We start from the raw sequence: 19,339 nt of genomic DNA, 5'->3' as shown, positions 1-19,339 counted from the left end.
GAAAAGATTTCATTTTAGATGATTATTTCATTAAAAGATTATTATTTTTTTTAACATTTTATTCAAGCGTTTCTTAAGACATTTGTTCAAAGAGATGTCAGGTTATAAAAAATTGAATCAACCTTCCCAAAGCTCCTTAACCTCTTGTTATTTTTGATAAATCAATAGCATTACGCAATATATACCGTGTGATTTCCCTAGACGATCTAGTAGCACTCTTCTTTACAACCTTCTTTCAAAACGAGAAACAAGAAGAGGATTTACCAAATATCATTGTCATCGAAGCGCAGAGACGCTCCGGTGATTCTTATCTCCATTCATCTCTCCGAGTGAAACTATTTGACGTCGCCTTGAATAGGCTCAGACAGTTTTGTCGGGGGTCCGTGTCGTCGCCTGTAGCCAGCTCGCACGATCGTGAATGGAAAGACTCGTATAAAATCAAAGGGCCGACAGACTCTTCCTGCTTAGACGAGATCAATGAGATCTCGTTCAATAGAGAAGTTACCTTCTCGACCGCCGGCGCCGTATTACCCTTCAAAGTCACCGGAAAGTCATATAAGCCAACTGATGCAGCCTAACCTTTATCCACAGATAAAATAGGTTTCTCTTATTCCATCTGAATTTCTAAAGAAACCAAGACTTGATTTCAGTCTGGTTAAAAGCTTCGCTCGATTAAAGCTGTTTTTCAAGCAATAACCTACTTTGTGAATTTCATGCACGCGAATCCAAGTATGTATGCGGCAGAAATGAAGCTTTCGTGCATGTCTAATTGTAAGTTGATGCGAAACAATGCGCATGCGCCGAAATCCCATCACTTTGCGGACCCACATTGTGCCTTTTATTAAGGCGCCTTGTTTGTTTACTCTTCTCGAGCTAATTCTTCACTATTATTATCTACATTATTTTCACTGGCTAACAACTGGTTGGTCTGCAATTGACTAACCAATACAAATTTTTCGTTACGTGCATATATTCGAAAGAATTCGAAATTAAATTATCATGTATTACGGGCAGTTACGATAGAGTGACACAAAGCAATCTGTGTTTGAATGCCTCCACTCGTGGACAATATCGATATAACCTAAATGCGATAAATCGCGAACGTTTGATTCGACTCATGGGAAATTTACGCGTTTTTGAATCGTCCCGAGTCGCACGCGAAATGCAGGTCAGAGAACCGTCTAATATTTATTGTTGAGATCGTGGGCTTGATCTTAATGGCGCGGCGGCACGCGATTCTTTACCAACTATGCTCCTTAACTCCAGCTCTCGACCTTCTTCCCTATTCAACTAGCTCGAGCAGTGAAATTGACTCTGCATGCCTGTGATTTTGGCAGGGAATGGGAGTCGAGTTCGTAGTGAATGCACATTGTGTATACGTGTTTTAGGTGGTTTGTGTGAGTTTGTTGCGGAGATTCGAGACATTTATTTAACCTCTTTATCATATTCGAGCCTGTGCGATATAACCATATCTTAAATGTAATAAGTTTTATTTTTTATTGCAAAGTTCTTGAAATATATAATGCACACAATAAGTGTATAATATTTTATATATATAAATTATATTTAAGAAGTTTGGGATAGTTTAAAGATGAAATAAATTGCTTTTTAAGTTTAATCTCTTACTTTCGACGAAATCAAGTTTCTCTGGAATTTGGTGGAGTTTAAGATTTAATATCGGTGTCGTAGGAGTTATGTGACACTTTAAGGTGGAATAAATCTAGCGAGGAGTTTAAGGTGCGGCAAAGGAGCGTGGAATGTTGCAATAGAAATTTATTGCAGTGTTAGTGCATTGGTAGATTGATCAAATTTACGTGTAGCGTGGGTAACCAATGGTAAATATTTTGCAATGTGTATAATTTCTCAGTAATCTGAGGCTTATAAAATCTATTGACAACTAATGGAAATTGTTGATTTAACAGATCAATTTTAAATTCCTCGTTAATCTAAATTTTTTTAATCCTATTTACAGCTAAACCTTACGACGAAAAATTAACGAAGTGGAATAAAAATGGCATTGTGATTCTTCTCGTCGTGTATTGGTGTCACATCAAATTTAAGAGACAGTTTTACTTGCGGATGCTGCGTGTTACGTTGGTGAAGTCGACGAAAGCGTAAAATAGGAGCTCGTCCGAAATACACTAACGCGGAAGGTTAAATTTAACGGAAAAGGCTGAGAAATTAGTTTAGAACTCGAAGTTTCATTGGTACGACGCTCTTGAAACGCATTCAAAGAGGTCGGCGACCTCGAAAGGGGATGAACGCAACTGTTTCGTGGGAATTTCTTATTGTGGCTTATTTGGATGAAGCTACTTTAAAATCAGCGCTGGATTCGTCTGTATTTTGCCCGGAAATCATAAAATGTTTAGGCCAGGCGACTCCATGTACAGAAAATGTTATGTCCACTTTTTACGTCCGTAGAATTCAACTCTTTACTACTATGCACTTCTTCTCCAAAAAAATATCGCGTTTCAATATTAAAAAAGTTTCAATAATATACTATCCATTAGAAGAATGATAACATGATAACCGTACAAATTATTAGTATTAACAAATTCTTATTGTCGTATAGAAATGCCAACTATTGCTTCGGTAAAACAAACAAAGGAATTTTACAGGTAAATTTTACAAATTACAAGTCATCTTATAACGCAAAATACGACGTATAAAATTGTCTCAATTTATTAATAGTATTAATAAATTATTATGGTAAAAGATGCAGGAATCTTAGCCTCATGAGAAATTAGAGATGAAAATGAGTGGGAAAAGATTAATCACTGGTCCTCCTAAAAAGATGCAGTCCCATGGATGGATGGTTGTGCGAGTATTAAAGCAGCGCAAAACCGTTCCCCGAATTCTCATCCCGGACGTCGTACGACCGAAGACAAAAACAACTCACTCGAGGGCATTGCGGAGAGACATTCATCGAGGACACAATAGTATTATTCCAGGAAGTGCTAGTTCTTCCTAGATTCCGGTTACAATGTTCTTAACGCGTGGAAATTAATCTTGACCAGGAAACATCTATAACGGCATGTATTTTCTGCCGTGATTGTAAATCTGTTTGGAACATGCGGTTTGTCCGTTAATCTATGCGCTGTTGTTCAATTGAGTCAATATTATTTGTTGGTAGATTAGTGTGTGCAAGAGCGCTCTATCCATTATTGACCAATTCGAGCACGTATTGGTAAATTTCACACCGGCAATTACGGTGAAATCGTTCGTGGTCGCTGGAAATTAGCAGTATCGTTTGCGATCGTGAGCTAATTGACACTGCGTGAGCGGGGAATTATGTGAAGCAGCTTTGCTTAGTCGTTTCATGCATTTAATAGGTTTACGGCGGTGGACAGAGTTTGTAAAAAATGAAGACAAGGTAGAAAAAGATTATTTTTCATTTTTTACTATTAGATTATTTTCAAAGTGATCTTTTCAGTGAAATATGATTGACAAAAAATAAGATCTATAATTGAATCATTATAGAAAATAGAATAATATTGATAATAAAGAAATAAAAATCAATTATAGAATAACATATAATAATAATAATAACAATAATGTGGATAGACTTTATGTTTACTTTTATATGTATAATGATACTGTTTGATCCTTGAATTAAAGTTAAGATTAACGTTGCGATTATGATTATCCCTTGTCTGACTAAATATATTTGAAGTATCAATTACAGTAGAATTTTTGAAAGATTCTTGGCTGTTAAACAAAAAACTGGTTCCTTTATTGTTAGGGAAGTGATACATTTACACTGTACACGAGAGTGTGTGTGTAAGGGTTAGAGGGCGTCAAGGACTTAGTGGAGACAAAAGACTGTTGCCAGATGTTAGAAGAATCTAGGATAGTCGGTTGGCGACCAGCGTGCGTGCAAGACGTTCTTCAGAGAGTAATATAGATGTATAACTGTTGTGTGGGAAATATAGTCAATAATTTGTATTCCCAAATCCTCGAATTTCCTTAACATTTATATTTCGCTCAATTATCATAGAATCGTGAAACTGACTTTCACTTCAAATTTTGTCTGTTTCAGGAGTAACAAGTACCTGCAAAAATCATCCATCAGCCGGATATGTGCTGTCGGAGGGTTTTTCATTAGCATTCCCGTCTTTCTAACTGGTAAGAACCAATTCCTTCAATTCTGTCAACTTTAACCTTTTGAAAGATACTATTACATAAGTTATACGTTTAATTTTTCTTGAATTCAGGCATGAATCTAAAAGATACTGTGAACTATCTCTGAGTGTATGAAATCAGTTTAGAAATCCAATGGAAATAAAGTTAATTTTAACGCCGAATAGTCATTATTTTTCTTAGAAAAATAAAAACGATCGTCTTTTAGGGAAGTTTTAACAGATTAATTTATAAAGAGCTGAAACAGAATATTCATGTCATGCATGAATACGGCTGGTGGATGGATCGAGATCTAATCTAAAGTTTACGTTGTGTCATGCTAGTTTACACAGCTATCATTCGCTCGATCGATCGTTAAGCTGTTGAACTCGATTCAAGACGGACATTTTGACTCTGTTCAGAAGAAAACTGCGTTTTAATAAATTTGACGGAATAGAAATTATGATAGACTACAACGTTTTTTTAATTATATCATAAAATTTATTTATTTTTTTTTTAATGTCATGTTAGAAACTTCAAATACTGTCCAAAACTTCGAACGTAATCGTTTTAGAAATTTGTAAATTACTTAACGACCAAAAATATTGAATTCTCTATTGTCTGAAGATAGATTCTCTATAATTTAAGTAATTTATTCGTCGAGAATTGATATATAAAGACTTAAATAATAAATTAATTGAAAAATAATTTGCGACTAGTATTGAAAATTTCAATGAAAAGCATATGTATATAGTTTACGCTTCGAGAATTATATGTATTGAGAATATGTATTTGCGCTGATTCTTTGTCCCGCTTGTTATGGCATACGTGTTATAATGATCCTTTAACAATGCTTTCAGGTATGATATTGTATACATTCATCCAGTTTCATTCGACGCCGGTGTCACGTAAAATGGATACTTGGGTTGCGAGAGAAAAGAAAGCTGAGTCGCAGCCCAACTATTAATTCTCTTTTATCGAACTTTATTATGACTTTGGCACTTACAGTAGAATAATGTTGAACAGAGAAAGGGGTGTTGTACAAGAACAGTAACTAGAACGAGAACTCCCCGGGCTGGATGAAGTCTCGGCTTATATACACCCTGGCTTGGGGATGTTGGGGGGTTTGGTGTGGATTCCAAGGAGTCCGAAAGTCGGGGTTGGGGCCTTATCTCTGATGGGGACTAAGATGCGTCGCGGCGTTGGCGTCCGACAGTCGGGAGTCGATGTCTTTTCTCTGAGAGGTAATTGGTGTCACACCGGCAGTCGTTACGTCGGTTTTCATAGGCCTTGGCATCGTGTTTTGTGAATGCGCAATGGTCCATAACGTCTTCGTGTGGCAGAGGGTAAGAACATATCGCTATTAAAAAAGAAAACGAACACGTTCAAACACGTCTAAATCATCTTTTATGTGTATTTTACCCGGAAATCATTTTATCGTGAAATTTTGTTTTTCAGAGTTACCATAATTAATCTGGTAGAGTTCATAAAAATTTTTCTGAAATCAATTGCAAGCTTTTAGGAAACCAGGATTTTTCACATTTTTAAGAAGCGTTATAATTATATTGCTGATCTTTATACGTTCGTGCGAAATTGAAAAGTACGCAAATGGCGCAAAATGCATAAAATGCGCTAAAATATACGTATATAAGAAAATAAATCTCGATTAAAATTTTATTTCTTTGATTATGTTCGTAAAACTACAAACTTGTATAAAAATACGCATTCTAGTTATAAGTGTTAAAACATTCGATCTAGTCCTTATCACATTCATGAAAACCTCCATTTAACCATTCGTTGTATCAACAAACATTCATATGCAAAACTTACCACCTACCACATCCTCCGCGTATTAATATAATCCCCTTTTATAAATTATACACTTTAGAGTGGACTGGTTGGGTCAGAGTGATATAAGCTTACAAGTTCTCGAGGAGTTCTACCGAAGTTACATTTACGTTTGCATAATTTCACCGGAAAAGATACTCTGTAGAATGACAGATTCGTTTGTTTATGTGATCCGCGATCGCAACTATTTCAAGGGGATTTTATAAATAACCATACACACGATGTTCAGTGTATTTTCGTATTCTCGTTTATTTTTGGGAGATTTGTAAAACTGTTGAACAAAATAATTGAGTAACGATTATATTTGCTGAGAAAAAGTCTTTTTCTCTGTACCCCTCCTTCTACTTCAAGCATGTAGTATTGACAATAAGATTGACAATGGCTGAAAATAATCCAAAAGAGTTTTCACATTAATTTTGTTATTTAAGCGTGTATACTATATGTGTTTGTTCCTTCTTCTCTTGTGCGCAGGCTATAGCTTAATTACTTCCAATAAACGCAGTTATATCGAATCAATGACCGATACAAATTTAGATATTAGGATTATTTAAACAAGAGATTAAAAACTAAAAAGTATTGTTTTTATACTGCATATGTACATATGCAATATGAACGACAGTTTGTGTAATAATATGTACCCCTCTTCTTAGTTTACTTTTGTATATTTTGCGACATTTGATATTAATTTTATGAGGAACGTACTTACACTTTATCTTTGTAATTAAATGTGAAATGAAAGAAAAGAAATGACATGAGAAAAGGAAATTCGATGTATGAGTATATACGAATTGACGGAATTAAAATTTAACGCTATATTTAAATAGAAGACGTGAAATATCTTGTCATCTTAAAATAACTTGATCATTCCTATTCTTTTACATAAAAACACTTTTCGACTGTAACTTAAGAAACATGTCTGCTAACGTGAAACGTGCCAGAAAAAATTAACAACTTCCATTAAATTGGCAAATTTCTCATTAATATCGTAAAACTCGCGTTTACAAAGATCAGATCAGTGTACATAATATACAAAACAAATGCAGAATATATAAATATAGCACATACGTTCTGAATTATATTCGAATTGGGCAGGGTAACCAAGTGAAAATATGTAAATTTCACGATGTGTAATGTACACTTTATCGAACTTGTAAGTAGTGTAGAAATAGAATATTTTACACGTAACAAAATATACAAACGACAATACACAAGTTAAATTATTTGTTAGATCCATGTATAACAAGCATAGTACAAAAGTGTTTTAGCTTTATGTACTGGTAATTATGAGAAATACCAACTTAATAGATGTATTTGGTATGTACCTAGTTAAGAAAACAATAAATTATTCTGAACAGATAAAGCGTTTAGTAGCTTGTGAAGTATGAATTTTCGAAAACGTAAGTATTTTATATCTAAGTAGTTAAGAAACGCGAGCAAGGGAAATCAAACAAAGGAACAAAGTTTTTTGTTTAAAAATATTTAATTTGTTGTTCTATTATCCGAGGTTAGAAGCGATAATGTACAAAATCTGAATAAATAAGATTCTTCAATATTATTGAATTTTAATTCTAGGGTAAAGTAATATATCCGCATATTTTATTTATATACAATATGTATAAATAATGATGTGATTTGACTAATTTTGTTGAAAGAATATTTGCACTTTTTACGTAAAACTTCAGTCTTTTACAAACTTTCTTGTAATTAATAAACCAGTAAACACAATATTAATAAAATCTATTAAAATTATAAACAAACTCATAAGTTTTAATTTTAGTCCTAAAGGTTGAAATATTTTGCTCCAATGTCGAGACATTTGTTTTAATCCAAAACATTACTATACTGAATCGATAATGTTGCATGTGCCACGAAAATGATGATAGTGTCAGATAACTTGTTGTGAAACGAAAAAGCATTGCATGTACATTTCTGTTGTTTTGTTGACCATGAGTTTGATGATCTTTTAAACTTGCCCATAGCTAAGAAATCAAACAGTATATCTAAACGAAATTAATTTCAAATTATTTTTTAGGTTCTAAGCTTTTATCTAATCTTTCAGAAGTTGCAAAATTTATTCCACAAGAGTCTTTTTTATCATAACCAAGTACACATCTTAAAACCATTTAAGTCTTCCTTAGTAATTTCTTCTTATCTTTAATAGTAACGAAAATAATTTAGATGAACGTTTTAAAATTGACACCCTGTATATTAAAAATAAAAGATATATTTTCTTCATAATTGGATAGGCTTTTTACAATGGCAATGTACAAATATCAAAATTGCAATTATACTATAATATATGTATATATATAAGCTTCACATTTAAACACAAGATTCTTTATTATATTTTTTTAATACCAATATTTTAATAATTATAACAAGGGTTTTTTAACAAGAGATGTATAACATTGTATACAAATTTTCAAAAACCTATAGATAATTTCAGTTATGCTCTTGCATCATTAATTGTTGATGGAACTCTTACCTCAATTCCATCTAGTTCCTTAGACATTACTATTTGACAGCCTAGCCGTGACCTGAAATTAAATATTATATAACTGAATATGTCAATAAATATATTTATTGCTATACAAATTAATACTAATACACAATAAGATTTCTATTTATCCATTTGAAAATCAACATTGTAAATATGCTAATTCCAACATAGATTTGTAATGATTATAGGGTCATAAATAAAAAACTATGAAAATTTATTATAATTTCAGTTTCGTAGTATTCAGAGATAGCGATTTGAAATTCTACATTGAGATGCAGATTTCGAAATACCCAATACTAACCTGTTTTTACATAAATTTAAATAGAAAAATTCACTTTATAAAATATTAGAAGGTAATAGAATTAATAATGTGAATGATTTGATACTGATTATTAATATTACTGATTATAACGTATCTGTTAATTCATATGCTAAATCCAACATGTCTAATTCTTCATCTGTTGGTTTGTCAGGAAGTGCATCATAAACTTCTTTCGAAAATATTAAACGGCACGTACTACAAGTTAATGTTCCTTCACAAGCACCTATATCAATTATATTTTAAGATTACAACATACTTATATAATAAAGTATCAAAAGTTAAAAATAATAAGAATATTAAACTTGATAAAAATGAAAATTTTCAAATATTTTCTACCTCAAAATTATTTATTTTAAATTAAGTAAATTATGCTTCTTTAAAACATACCATATCCACCTAAATCAATTTCATTATTTACTACTATGTCTAATATAGTATCTCCTACTTTCCCTTTTGCTTTGATTCTCTCTCCACTTGCTTTAACAAACGTTATATTTACTCTGAAAATAATATTTATGAAAGATAAAAATTATTTCAATATAATTATTTTCTTTATTTTTTGTGTTTCTTCAATTAATCTTCTCTTAATTATACCTTAATTATATGTATCACTTATGATAATAGAAATAATTTAAAAATAAGATATACTTGTCTTAATAATACATAAATAAAATTCGTATATCATATATTTATAACAGTGTTATATTTTTAGTTGTTCACTGTCAATGTTGTTCTTATTAATACTATTCTATTAATACTATGTTATTTTTCTAGATGTTATACTCCTACAAAGAGAAAAATTTCTTAGACATTATTATTAGCATTATTATTTTGACACCAATTTTATATTGGAAGGCAAGTACTGAAATTCTATTAAAAAAAGAAGGAAAGCACAAGAAAATTTGTATCACTTACTCTTGTTTTTCTGAAAGTGGTTGCGTGGTCGATATTTCTCTTGTTGCCTGCAAAAAGGGCAACGTTGTGTTGCTTGTATATTTTGAATAATTTGATGCAATACCGAGAATTGATCTCGAAAATTTTTGTAATTGATTTACTAACGCCATTCCACTGTTATAAATATCATGAGTATGGGACACCCTGACCGAACACCAGATAAGTATTGCGGAAAATATCAATTGTAGATCAATTGTACTTTGTACAAAAACTTCCACGGCATTCTTCGGCTGCTATACTGGGACGTTCCTTTACTATGATAGGTTATAAAACGATTCCTAACACAAGTGACGTATCTCTACCGGACACGTGCTCTTCGGGCCACACGTTTTATGATACAAGACCAGCAAAATGATCAATGTGTAATTTTACATATCTTACATTTTTTCCAAATGAAATATTGTTTTTATTAAACGTTTAAAACCTCAGGCAACATTTATTTCATCTGATTTCAGTTTTACAAATATATATCTATAATACATATCTGTATAAATTACGGTCTGGTTATATCAAACAGGGACCGACACTCGCTAGGGAAAACTGCCCAAAAATTGAATCGTAAAAACCAATATGAAAGACAACAAATTTCTCGTTCTGCGGAACAAATAGAAATGAGCAGAGTATCTTTATCTTTATCTGAGACATTCAAAGCGTATCACGCATACGCTAAACATGAAGAAAACTTTCTTGTCTTCCATGTTCATTTTTCCCTTTCCATTTCCGAACGATTTCTTCTATATTTATTTATATGTTCGTGATTGATGCTATTGACAACATACAACTAAGGGGAAATACGAATAGTAATAGATATATGTATAATTCATTATGCAATTTTATAGAATTAAATCTTATTTATCTTCAGATATAAAAACTATATTTACCAGCTGAAACACTAACGCATATGCAGTATAATATAATCTACTTAACAATCTCGTTTTAGTTATAATATGTGATTAATTCTTTTGCTATTTCGCTATAAACAGTTTCTTGTGCATACAATATTTTTTTATAGTATTCTAATATATTGTTAAATATTGTAAAGAAAGTAAAATACAGTTATTGAAGTTTGGGAACATTCAATGTTAACCTTGCTTCAAAAAACAATCTTTCGAATGAATGGGGAATAGATTTTTAGTATTATAGTTGGTATAATGTCATCATTGTTTACAATGTGTTAGAGTTAAAGAAATGAGACAAATTAATATTTCAGAAGCAAATTCAATATTTAAATGATGTTATTTTAAAATGGCAGATGATATGAATGTTCTTTTTATACGAGGAAATGGAAACGTATGTATGGCAATGGAAACGTAATGGTTTTAACATTATTTTAGTACAAGATCTTAGCATAATAGTAATTAACAGTATCCACTACCTTTTAGTCAATTTTTGAAAAATGACATATATGATAATTTGCAATAGTTTGATAATAAAATACTTGTATCAATATTAATAACGTATAATTTGCTATCTCAAAAGGATACAGACACAGCCAATGATAATGTTTGGGATGATAGTGCATTAATAGAAGCATATGACAAAGCAATATATTTAGCAAAAGAAGAAGTTATCAAGCGAATGGGAATGGATGTTGGAAATTCTCAACCGAAAGAAAACCTACAAAATCTTAAGCAGCCTAAACACGCAAGTAAATTACACAAGGTTGTAATTTTGATAGAATATTACAAATTTGATACAGAATATTATTAAATATATTGATTAAGAAGCAAATTATTTTATTTTGCTATTTACTTATATTTATTTGTATACACATCTTCTCTCTATAGAAATGGATCATAGGAGCACCTTATCGTGCAATATACTCAGAGGATGGAGAAACTTATGAAGCTATAATATCAAAAATTTACGAAAACAATGGCACGTGTTGAAGTGGGTACCACTTCTAAGAAAACTCTACATCTGGTCTTTTTTAGTTTTCTCAAGCACTGAAGCCATCGACAGCGTGTAGACAAAAGACTGCGACGAAGTCAGGCCATAAACAGTAGACAGGCGACGTTGGCTTCGGGGTTTTTCAGTTATTAGGTAACACAGCTAGCGTGCGGATCTGGACCAGCTCAAATTGTATTTTTACTTATTACACTTCTATTTAAATATATTTTCTACCTTACAATTTATCCACGTGTTTTCTCTGTTTACACACCGAATAACCTCAACAGGTTATGGGCCCAGGGCTGTAAATTGCAAGGTAGCAACGTGAAATGAATAAATTGTTAAAGTGTTGTGCTTAGTAAAATAAGGGATAGTGCTAAAATGGAATCAGCAAGTGCGAAGGTCGAGATGTTACGCGGCGAAGAAAATTGGCTCCAGTGGCGTTTTGTTATGCGTACACTTTTGGAGGAAGATGACGACCTGATCAACGTGTGTGAAGAGAATTTGTGTCATCCAGGTAACAGCGCGGAGAAAGAAATCGCTCGTGGAAGATTTTTGAAAGCAGATCGATTAGCGAGAAAATTAATCGTGACCTCAGTAGGAAAGAAACCGTTGGATCTTCTTTTATGTTGCACGACAGCACATGAAATGTGGAAAAAGCTGAATACAGTATATGACATGAAGTCGGATGAGAATTTAAATATGGTCCAGAAGCAGTTCTTCGATTTTAAATGGGAAGAATCTGAAAATGTCTCTTACAACCTATCAAAGTTGGAACTCATAGCGGCGAAGATGAAAGTCCTTGGGAGTGAAATTGGCGAGAAAATGCTGATAACACGCATTTTATCGGTGTTACCAAACAAATTCGATCATTTTCACAGTGCGTGGGATTCCGTGGAAGAAGAAAAGAAGACCTTAGACAGGCTTAGTACCAGGCTGATGACGGAAGAAATTAGATGGAAGAAAGACGACCAGGAAACATCGGTGGCACTGGTAACAAAAGGTAATAATTATAAAAGGGAACAGCAGAAGCAGTCAAGTAAACGTGAATACGAGAAACAAGGACCAAGTTGCTTTAACTGTGGAAAAGTTGGCCATCTAAAGAAGGATTGCTTTAGATGTTTTATATGCAAAAGGAAAGGCCTCACCAGCAAAAACTGTTTTAAAAATAACAAAAGAAGCAACAATAGAGACAACCAGGAACCTAGAAACCAAAATCGGGATCACAGCGGAATTGGTCTATTAGGAAGTACCTCAGCGATACAAACGGCAAACGCTGATGTTTGGATAATCGATTCAGGAGCTACGGATCACATGACAGGACGACGGGAATGGTTCAGCGTTTTCGAAGAATTCGATAACACGGTGAAGATAGAGATCGGCGATGGTCCGTTCATGGATGCGTGCGGCAAAGGAAAAATCAGAGTAGAGACTTTTGTGGACGGCAAATGGGTAACATGTACAATGAACGATGTTCTATACGTACCAGGTATGAAAAGAAATCTGTTTTCGATTAGATCTGTCGCAAGAAGGGGCATAGATTTTTGTATTTCAAAGGAAGGGACCAATTGCATATTTTTACAAAATCAGAAAATAATAGCAAGAGGTTCTGTTATCGGAAATTTGTATAAAGTAGATATGCGAGTTATCATACCGTCAGTTTGTAATTTTAGCAATAGAGCGGAGTCAAACGCGGACACATTGCAGTTATGGCACGAACGGCTATGTCATCAGAACATCAGACATGTTAAAGAATTCTTAAAGAATTCAAATATGAAAGTTGTAGAGGATAATAACTTTTTCTGTGAAGGTTGCGCGTACGGGAAACAGCATAGATCGAGTTTTCACGAGAAAATCAATCGGGCGACTAAACCTCGCGAAATTATTTATACGGATGTATGTGGACCTATGGAAGTCGAGTCATTAGGCAAGAAACTGTATTTTCTGACATTTAAAGATGATTTTTCAAAATTCACAAAGATTTACTTCTTACGACGTAAGTCAGAAGTAATTGAAAAACTAAAAACCTTTTGCCTAGAAGTTGAAAATCAATTTAAGGATAAAATTAAAGAAATTCATAGTGATGGAGGGAAAGAATTCCAAAATAAAGAAGTCAAAGAATTTTTAAGAAGTCAGGGAATTAGGCACACGATTAACGTCCCATACACTCCTGAACAGAATGGTGTCGCAGAAAGGGAAAATAGAACAATAGTAGAGGCAGGTCGGTCGATGCTATATTCGAAACCAAATCTACCGCTGTTCTTATGGGCCGAAGCCATGAACACAGCAGTACATGTCATAAATAAGACGAGGCCGACAAGACAAGATAAGAAAACACCATATGAACTGTGGTACGGGAAACCGCCGAATTTAGAAAAGTTTAGGGTTTTCGGTACTGAGTGCTTTGCTCACATACCTGCGGAGAAAAGGACAAAACTTGACAAAAAGGCTAACAAAGGATATTTGGTAGGCTATTAGATGACGGACGAGGGTATCGAGTGTACGTGCCAACAGTAAAAAATGTAATATTAAGCCGTGACGTAATATTTAAGCCTGAACTAGAAAATGCGAAATTCGTAAAATTAAGTTTACCGAAAATTGTCGAGCGCGAAGATGTGAGTGCGCAGAGCGATAGAGCATGTACGTATGAAAGTGCAGAGAGTGAACATGAAAAACAACCTCATGGAACTAGCGACAATATGAGACAATTGAGAGATAGAGATAAGATCAAACGAACCGATTTTTATGGTTACCCAGTAACGTACGTGGCGGAAAAATTACCGGTGGATTTTAACGAAGCGATGAGATCCGAAAAGAAAGAGTTATGGGAAACAGCTATGAATGATGAAATGAAATCGCACCATGAAAATAAGACGTGGATACTTGTAGAAAAACCTAAAGATCAGAAGGTACTTAGCAATAGGTGGGTTTTAACGATAAAGCTAAATCCGGACAACTCGGAACGATACAAAGCGCGACTTGTAATAAGAGGGTGTTCACAGAAAGAAGGCATAGATTATAAGGAAACATATAGTCCCGTTGCTCGGTTTGACACAATTAGATTAATGCTCAGTATTGCAGCCAAAAATAATTTACACCTCGGACAGTTCGACATTAAAACCGCATTCTTATATGGAAGTCTGAAAGAAGATATTTATATGAAACAACCTAAAGGTTATGATGATGGTACAAATCGGGTTTGTAAATTGCTAAAAAGCCTATATGGCTTAAAGCAGTCTCCAAGATGTTGGACGGAACGTTTCACAAAATTTATCTCGAACTTAAAATTTTATCAGAGTAACACAGATCCTTGTTTTTATATTTATACAGAAGACGACAAATTAATGTTGATGACCATATACGTAGACGATGGACTGGTAGCAGCTTCAGACGAATCTTTAATTGATAAATTCTTCGATGATTTAAATAAAGAATTCAAAATTACGAGTTCGAAAGAAGTAAAGAGTTTTCTTGGACTTGAAATTAATAGATTAGAAGATGGTTCAATATTCATTCATCAGAGTAGGTATATCGAAAACATATTGGAAAAATTTAATATGAATGAGGCAAACAGTGTTTCTACACCTATCGAGACTAATTGGAACGAAAGTAACATAGGCGATAATGATTGTAACGCACCATACAGAGAAGCCGTAGGGAACTTAATGTTTTTACAAACCGTAAGTAGGCCAGATATTAGTTTTGCAATAAATATAGCGGCGAGACACTTAGAGAATCCAAACCAGTATCAATGGAAATTAGTCAAACGAATTTTGCGCTACATAAAAGGGACCGCAGATATGGGACTCTTATATACAAAAGCAGGCAGTCTCGAAACCTTTAGCGACGCTGACTATGCAGGCGACAAAGAAACAAAAAAGTCGACATCAGGCGTTGTATGTAAGTATGCGAATGCGGCCATCACATGGCAATGTAAGCGACAACAATGTATAGCTTTATCTACGACCGAAGCTGAATATGTCAATGCAGCCTCAGGAGCGAAAGAAATTATGTGGCTAAAGAAAATATTTCTTGAATGTAAATTAGAGATCCTTAAGTATATGCTATGTGTAGACAATACTAGTGCCGTGAAATTAATTAAGAATCCAGAATTCCATCAAAGAAGTAAGCATATTGACGTAAGATATCATTTCTTGCGAGATTTATACAATAGAGGCGAAATTGATATAACGTATGTAACAAGCGAAGAGCAATTGGCGGATATATGTACAAAGGCATTGCCAAAACCGAGATTTGAATATTTAAGGAAAAAGTTAGGTTTGAAAAGTAAAAAAGATATTAAGATGTAATTGTTTGTAAACATGTAGAGTTTTTAGGGAGGGTGTCGAAGTGATTATTACTTCTCAAACAAAAAGAGGAAAAACTCTACATGATCTGTTTAGTCTTCTAGTTTTTTTTTTTTTGTGTAATAAATTAATTTGTATGGAAAAGAGAAAGGCGGCTGGCAAATGTACTTGAGAAGGCATTGACAAATTAATTTTCAGATATTTACGACAAGAGTTAGAAAATATTAAGAGATAATTTGTAAATTTGAGATAATTGTTTGTAGGGATGTAGAGTTTTAGGGAGGGTGTTGAAGTTCACTTCTAAGAAAACTCTACATCTGGTCTTTTTTAGTTTTCTCAAGCACTGAAGCCATCGACAGCGTGTAGACAAAAGACTGCGACGAAGTCAGGCCATAAACAGTAGACAGGCGACGTTGGCTTCGGGGTTTTTCAGTTATTAGGTAACACAGCTAGCGTGCGGATCTGGACCAGCTCAAATTGTATTTTTACTTATTACACTTCTATTTAAATATATTTTCTACCTTACAATTTATCCATGTGTTTTCTCTGTTTACACACCGAATAACCTCAACAGCACGTGTGTTGTAAAATTTGTAGGTAATACTTTTAGCATGATGGTTATGTCAATTAAGAAATGTACTAAAAATACATATATATATGAAGTAAAGGCTTTCGCATAGTCTATCACAGTGTCATTCAGCAGGTCCTTAACTGGGCAGGAGTACCTGTCAATGTCTATGGGGAGACCCGTGGGATATAGGGTCATGAACCATAAACATGCATGTTACTTATTGTTCATTATTAGCTGCTTGGAATATAATTCTCCTCATTAGACGAGTGATTATTACTACATATATCAAGGCAAACATTTATACATATACATTTATGCACGGGAAATTCTAATACATTGCCTGTAAGGACAGTAACCGAATGGCACTCAGTCATTCTATTAAATGACAAAAATTTCTTTTACTCTGTGTTTAGGCTATGGTAATACACAGAAAGTCGAGTTGAGTTCTCTTTTAGAATCAGAAGGTTTGCAAAGTCAAATAGCACAACAAAAGAAAGCTTTGGAAGAGAAATTCAATGAAGAGAACGATGAGACTTGTGAGACTAATTTTTCTACAAATGTAAATTCGAAAAAATATAATGTAGAAAAAATGGATTGTGACTCTGAAGAAGCAAATGCGTATAAACATCACTTCATACCGGGACCATCTTTCAATTCGATGACTGATATAATGCCACCTGCACCTCCTTTACCACCACAATTAATGGCCAAGTAAGTACAATTTAAAAATTCTAATGGAATGCTGAATACTTCTAATATTAATAAGTAATTTGGAATAAATTTAACATTTTATTTGGAAAAAAAATACGAAATTTTAATAAAATGTACTAGATTACCAGATAATGATACAGACGCACTTTCAAGTATGTTGATGTCATGGTATATTAGTGGTTACATGGTATATTACACAGGTAATTATTTCATATAAGTATTTTATTGTATATTAAATTTTCAATGGACTATGTTATTTCTTTTGTAGGTTATTATCATGGTTTGAAACAAGCAAGAAACAATCAAGAGAACAGGAAGAACTGTTGATTATATCAATTTTTTCAATAACAATATAACAATAATATAAGATATAATAAAATATAAAACTCATTGTATTTATTTACTTCAATTATTTGAAATAAAGAACAGCTTTATTTTCATATAAGACTTTAAGACTTTTTTAAAAATAATTACTAAGATAAGAAAACATAAAAAACATATTTTTGATAAAATACACTCACATATATATGTCGGGTTATCATTAGGATTTAAGGCACGTAATGATCCTTCGTTTGAATTAGCCATTGTTTTACGAAGCAGAGAATATATTTACGCGAATAAACAAGATTTTACAAAATATTATGAATAATGAGTTTAATAAATAATAAGATTAACAAACGATAAGTTTAACTAATAATTAGATTAAAGATTAATAAGTTTAACGAACAATAAGAGGAACGAATAATTAGCCATTGTTTTACGAAACAGAGATTATATTTACGCGAATATACAAGATTTTGCAAAATATTATGAATATTGAGTTTAATGAATGATAAGATTAACAAATGATAAGTTTAACTAATGATTAGATTAAAGAATAATAAGTTTAACGAATAATAAGAGTAACGAATAATATGTTTTACGAATAATAAATTTAACGAATAATGAATTTAATTAACGCTATTAACAATGTTCCTGGGTTCAAACGAATCCACGGTCAACGGGATAACTTTTTACTATGCGTAGAATAATTTTAAACACAAAAAAATACGATTGCTAAGACACTCGGTAAATTGCTCGATGTATCACTTTCCAAGGCGATCACACGAATGAATATCTGATGAAAATCTTTTTCGCTATACGACTGCATTTGTTTGTTATATGCTCGCTGGAAACATCGAGAAGGTTCCAATCGTTGTTGCTAGGCAATTTCTGTCAAAAGTTTGTTGTATACTCTTTGGAAACATCGAGAAAGATTCAAACGCCGTTACTAGGCAGTTTCTGTCTGGAGATTGATTCCTAATACAACGTGTGTCCCATTATATCGACATCTCTAAAGTACAATTCTATGTGATTTCTAGGGAGAATAATACAACCGATCCACACCTTCGTCAGGCAAAACGTTTATCCCGTGACCGTGGCTACGTTCGGCGACCAGTTGTCACCTCGAACCCACTTTCGCTTTCACAAATATCAAACAATTACAAATGACAATTGCTTAATTACAGTTATGATAAAATCTAGGCTAAAGCATTAGAAGGCTTCCTCAAAATTGCAAAGGGAAGGCTCCGGTTTTCCTTTCATCTCCGACATATATAATACAAGGATATAATACAACCGAACATTTTAAACTTAGCCTATAGCGCGTGCGCGCACACACATGCACACACATGAGAATGATTTCTCGAACGATAATCCATTTATTTATATTTTTCAATATCTGTCCTTACGATTGCGTATTTATTTGTTCCACGTATCATATTTATCTATTTGCATAACTGTAGGTGACATTTTTTTTAACAATTTTGCTAATATTTCATAACTTTTTAATTCATATTTCAAAGTGGTAACAGGTGTTTCTTTCTTTTCAAGTCTCCTCCATATCGGGCTTATTTCTAGTAGCCACGCTTGCTTACAAAGCAATTTTATATCTGCACAAGAATATCTTTCAGTACATTTTACTATGTGGTTTACAATATCTGTATTTTCTAATAAGTGGTTGCTAAGGTATAATTTGAATATACCAAGTCGAGCAACTTCATTGGGTAATGATACGTATATTTGCTTTTCGAGACGCCTGAGTAAAGCTGCATCAATGCCCCTAATAACATATTTAC

The 19,339-nt window shown here is 33.2% G+C and overlaps 3 protein-coding genes and 1 long non-coding RNA gene across 9 annotated transcripts in view; 2 read left to right on the top strand and 2 right to left on the bottom strand.

The window, feature by feature from the left end:
* Positions 1–3,317: 3,317 nt before the first annotated feature.
* LOC126875838 (uncharacterized) lies at positions 3,318–5,086 on the top strand. The gene is made up of 3 exons (XR_007693722.1): positions 3,318–3,373; positions 4,040–4,125; positions 4,980–5,086. It is a non-coding gene; the product is annotated as an uncharacterized LOC126875838 (long non-coding RNA).
* Positions 5,087–8,171: 3,085 nt separating this feature from the next.
* LOC126875790 (adrenodoxin-like protein 2, mitochondrial) lies at positions 8,172–10,005 on the bottom strand. Of its 4 annotated transcripts, none has more exons than XR_007693660.1 (5): positions 9,705–9,778; positions 9,384–9,574; positions 9,177–9,289; positions 8,769–9,012; positions 8,172–8,504 (listed from the first exon to the last, which is right to left on the bottom strand). XR_007693660.1 is itself a non-coding variant. In XM_050638683.1 (4 exons), exons 1-4 carry the CDS (start codon positions 9,851–9,853, stop codon positions 8,414–8,416), a joined length of 486 nt encoding a protein of 161 aa, XP_050494640.1. In that variant the 5' UTR covers positions 9,854–10,003; the 3' UTR covers positions 8,172–8,413. The 4 variants fall into 4 exon arrangements, 1 of the variants encoding a protein (XP_050494640.1); XR_007693661.1 differs by having other exon boundaries at positions 9,438–9,574; XR_007693659.1 differs by lacking the exon at positions 9,384–9,574 and having other exon boundaries at positions 9,705–10,005.
* Positions 10,006–10,553: 548 nt separating this feature from the next.
* LOC126875785 (survival motor neuron protein-like) lies at positions 10,554–17,667 on the top strand. Of its 3 annotated transcripts, XM_050638675.1 has the most exons (7): positions 10,561–10,885; positions 10,954–11,033; positions 11,223–11,405; positions 11,531–11,621; positions 16,967–17,222; positions 17,343–17,422; positions 17,491–17,667. In XM_050638675.1, exons 2-7 carry the CDS (start codon positions 10,989–10,991, stop codon positions 17,547–17,549), a joined length of 714 nt encoding a protein of 237 aa, XP_050494632.1. In that variant the 5' UTR covers positions 10,561–10,885; positions 10,954–10,988; the 3' UTR covers positions 17,550–17,667. The 3 variants fall into 3 exon arrangements, with proteins under 3 accessions (XP_050494633.1, XP_050494632.1, XP_050494631.1); XM_050638674.1 differs by having other exon boundaries at positions 10,561–11,033; XM_050638676.1 differs by lacking the exon at positions 17,343–17,422 and having other exon boundaries at positions 10,554–11,033.
* The window catches only part of LOC126875780 (katanin p60 ATPase-containing subunit A-like 2), a 292,008-nt gene continuing 290,255 nt past the window's right edge, over positions 17,587–19,339 (bottom strand). The window contains exon 8 of the mRNA XM_050638657.1: positions 17,587–19,323. Within this exon, the coding sequence (XP_050494614.1) occupies positions 18,963–19,323 (361 nt within the window). The 3' untranslated portion in view covers positions 17,587–18,962. The remainder of the gene's footprint in view (positions 19,324–19,339) is intronic.

This window comes from Bombus huntii, unplaced genomic scaffold (assembly GCF_024542735.1).
Source record: "Bombus huntii isolate Logan2020A unplaced genomic scaffold, iyBomHunt1.1 ctg00000058.1, whole genome shotgun sequence".
Lineage (NCBI taxonomy): Eukaryota > Metazoa > Arthropoda > Insecta > Hymenoptera > Apidae > Bombus > Bombus huntii.
This window is presented reverse-complemented; position numbering and strand designations above follow the sequence as displayed.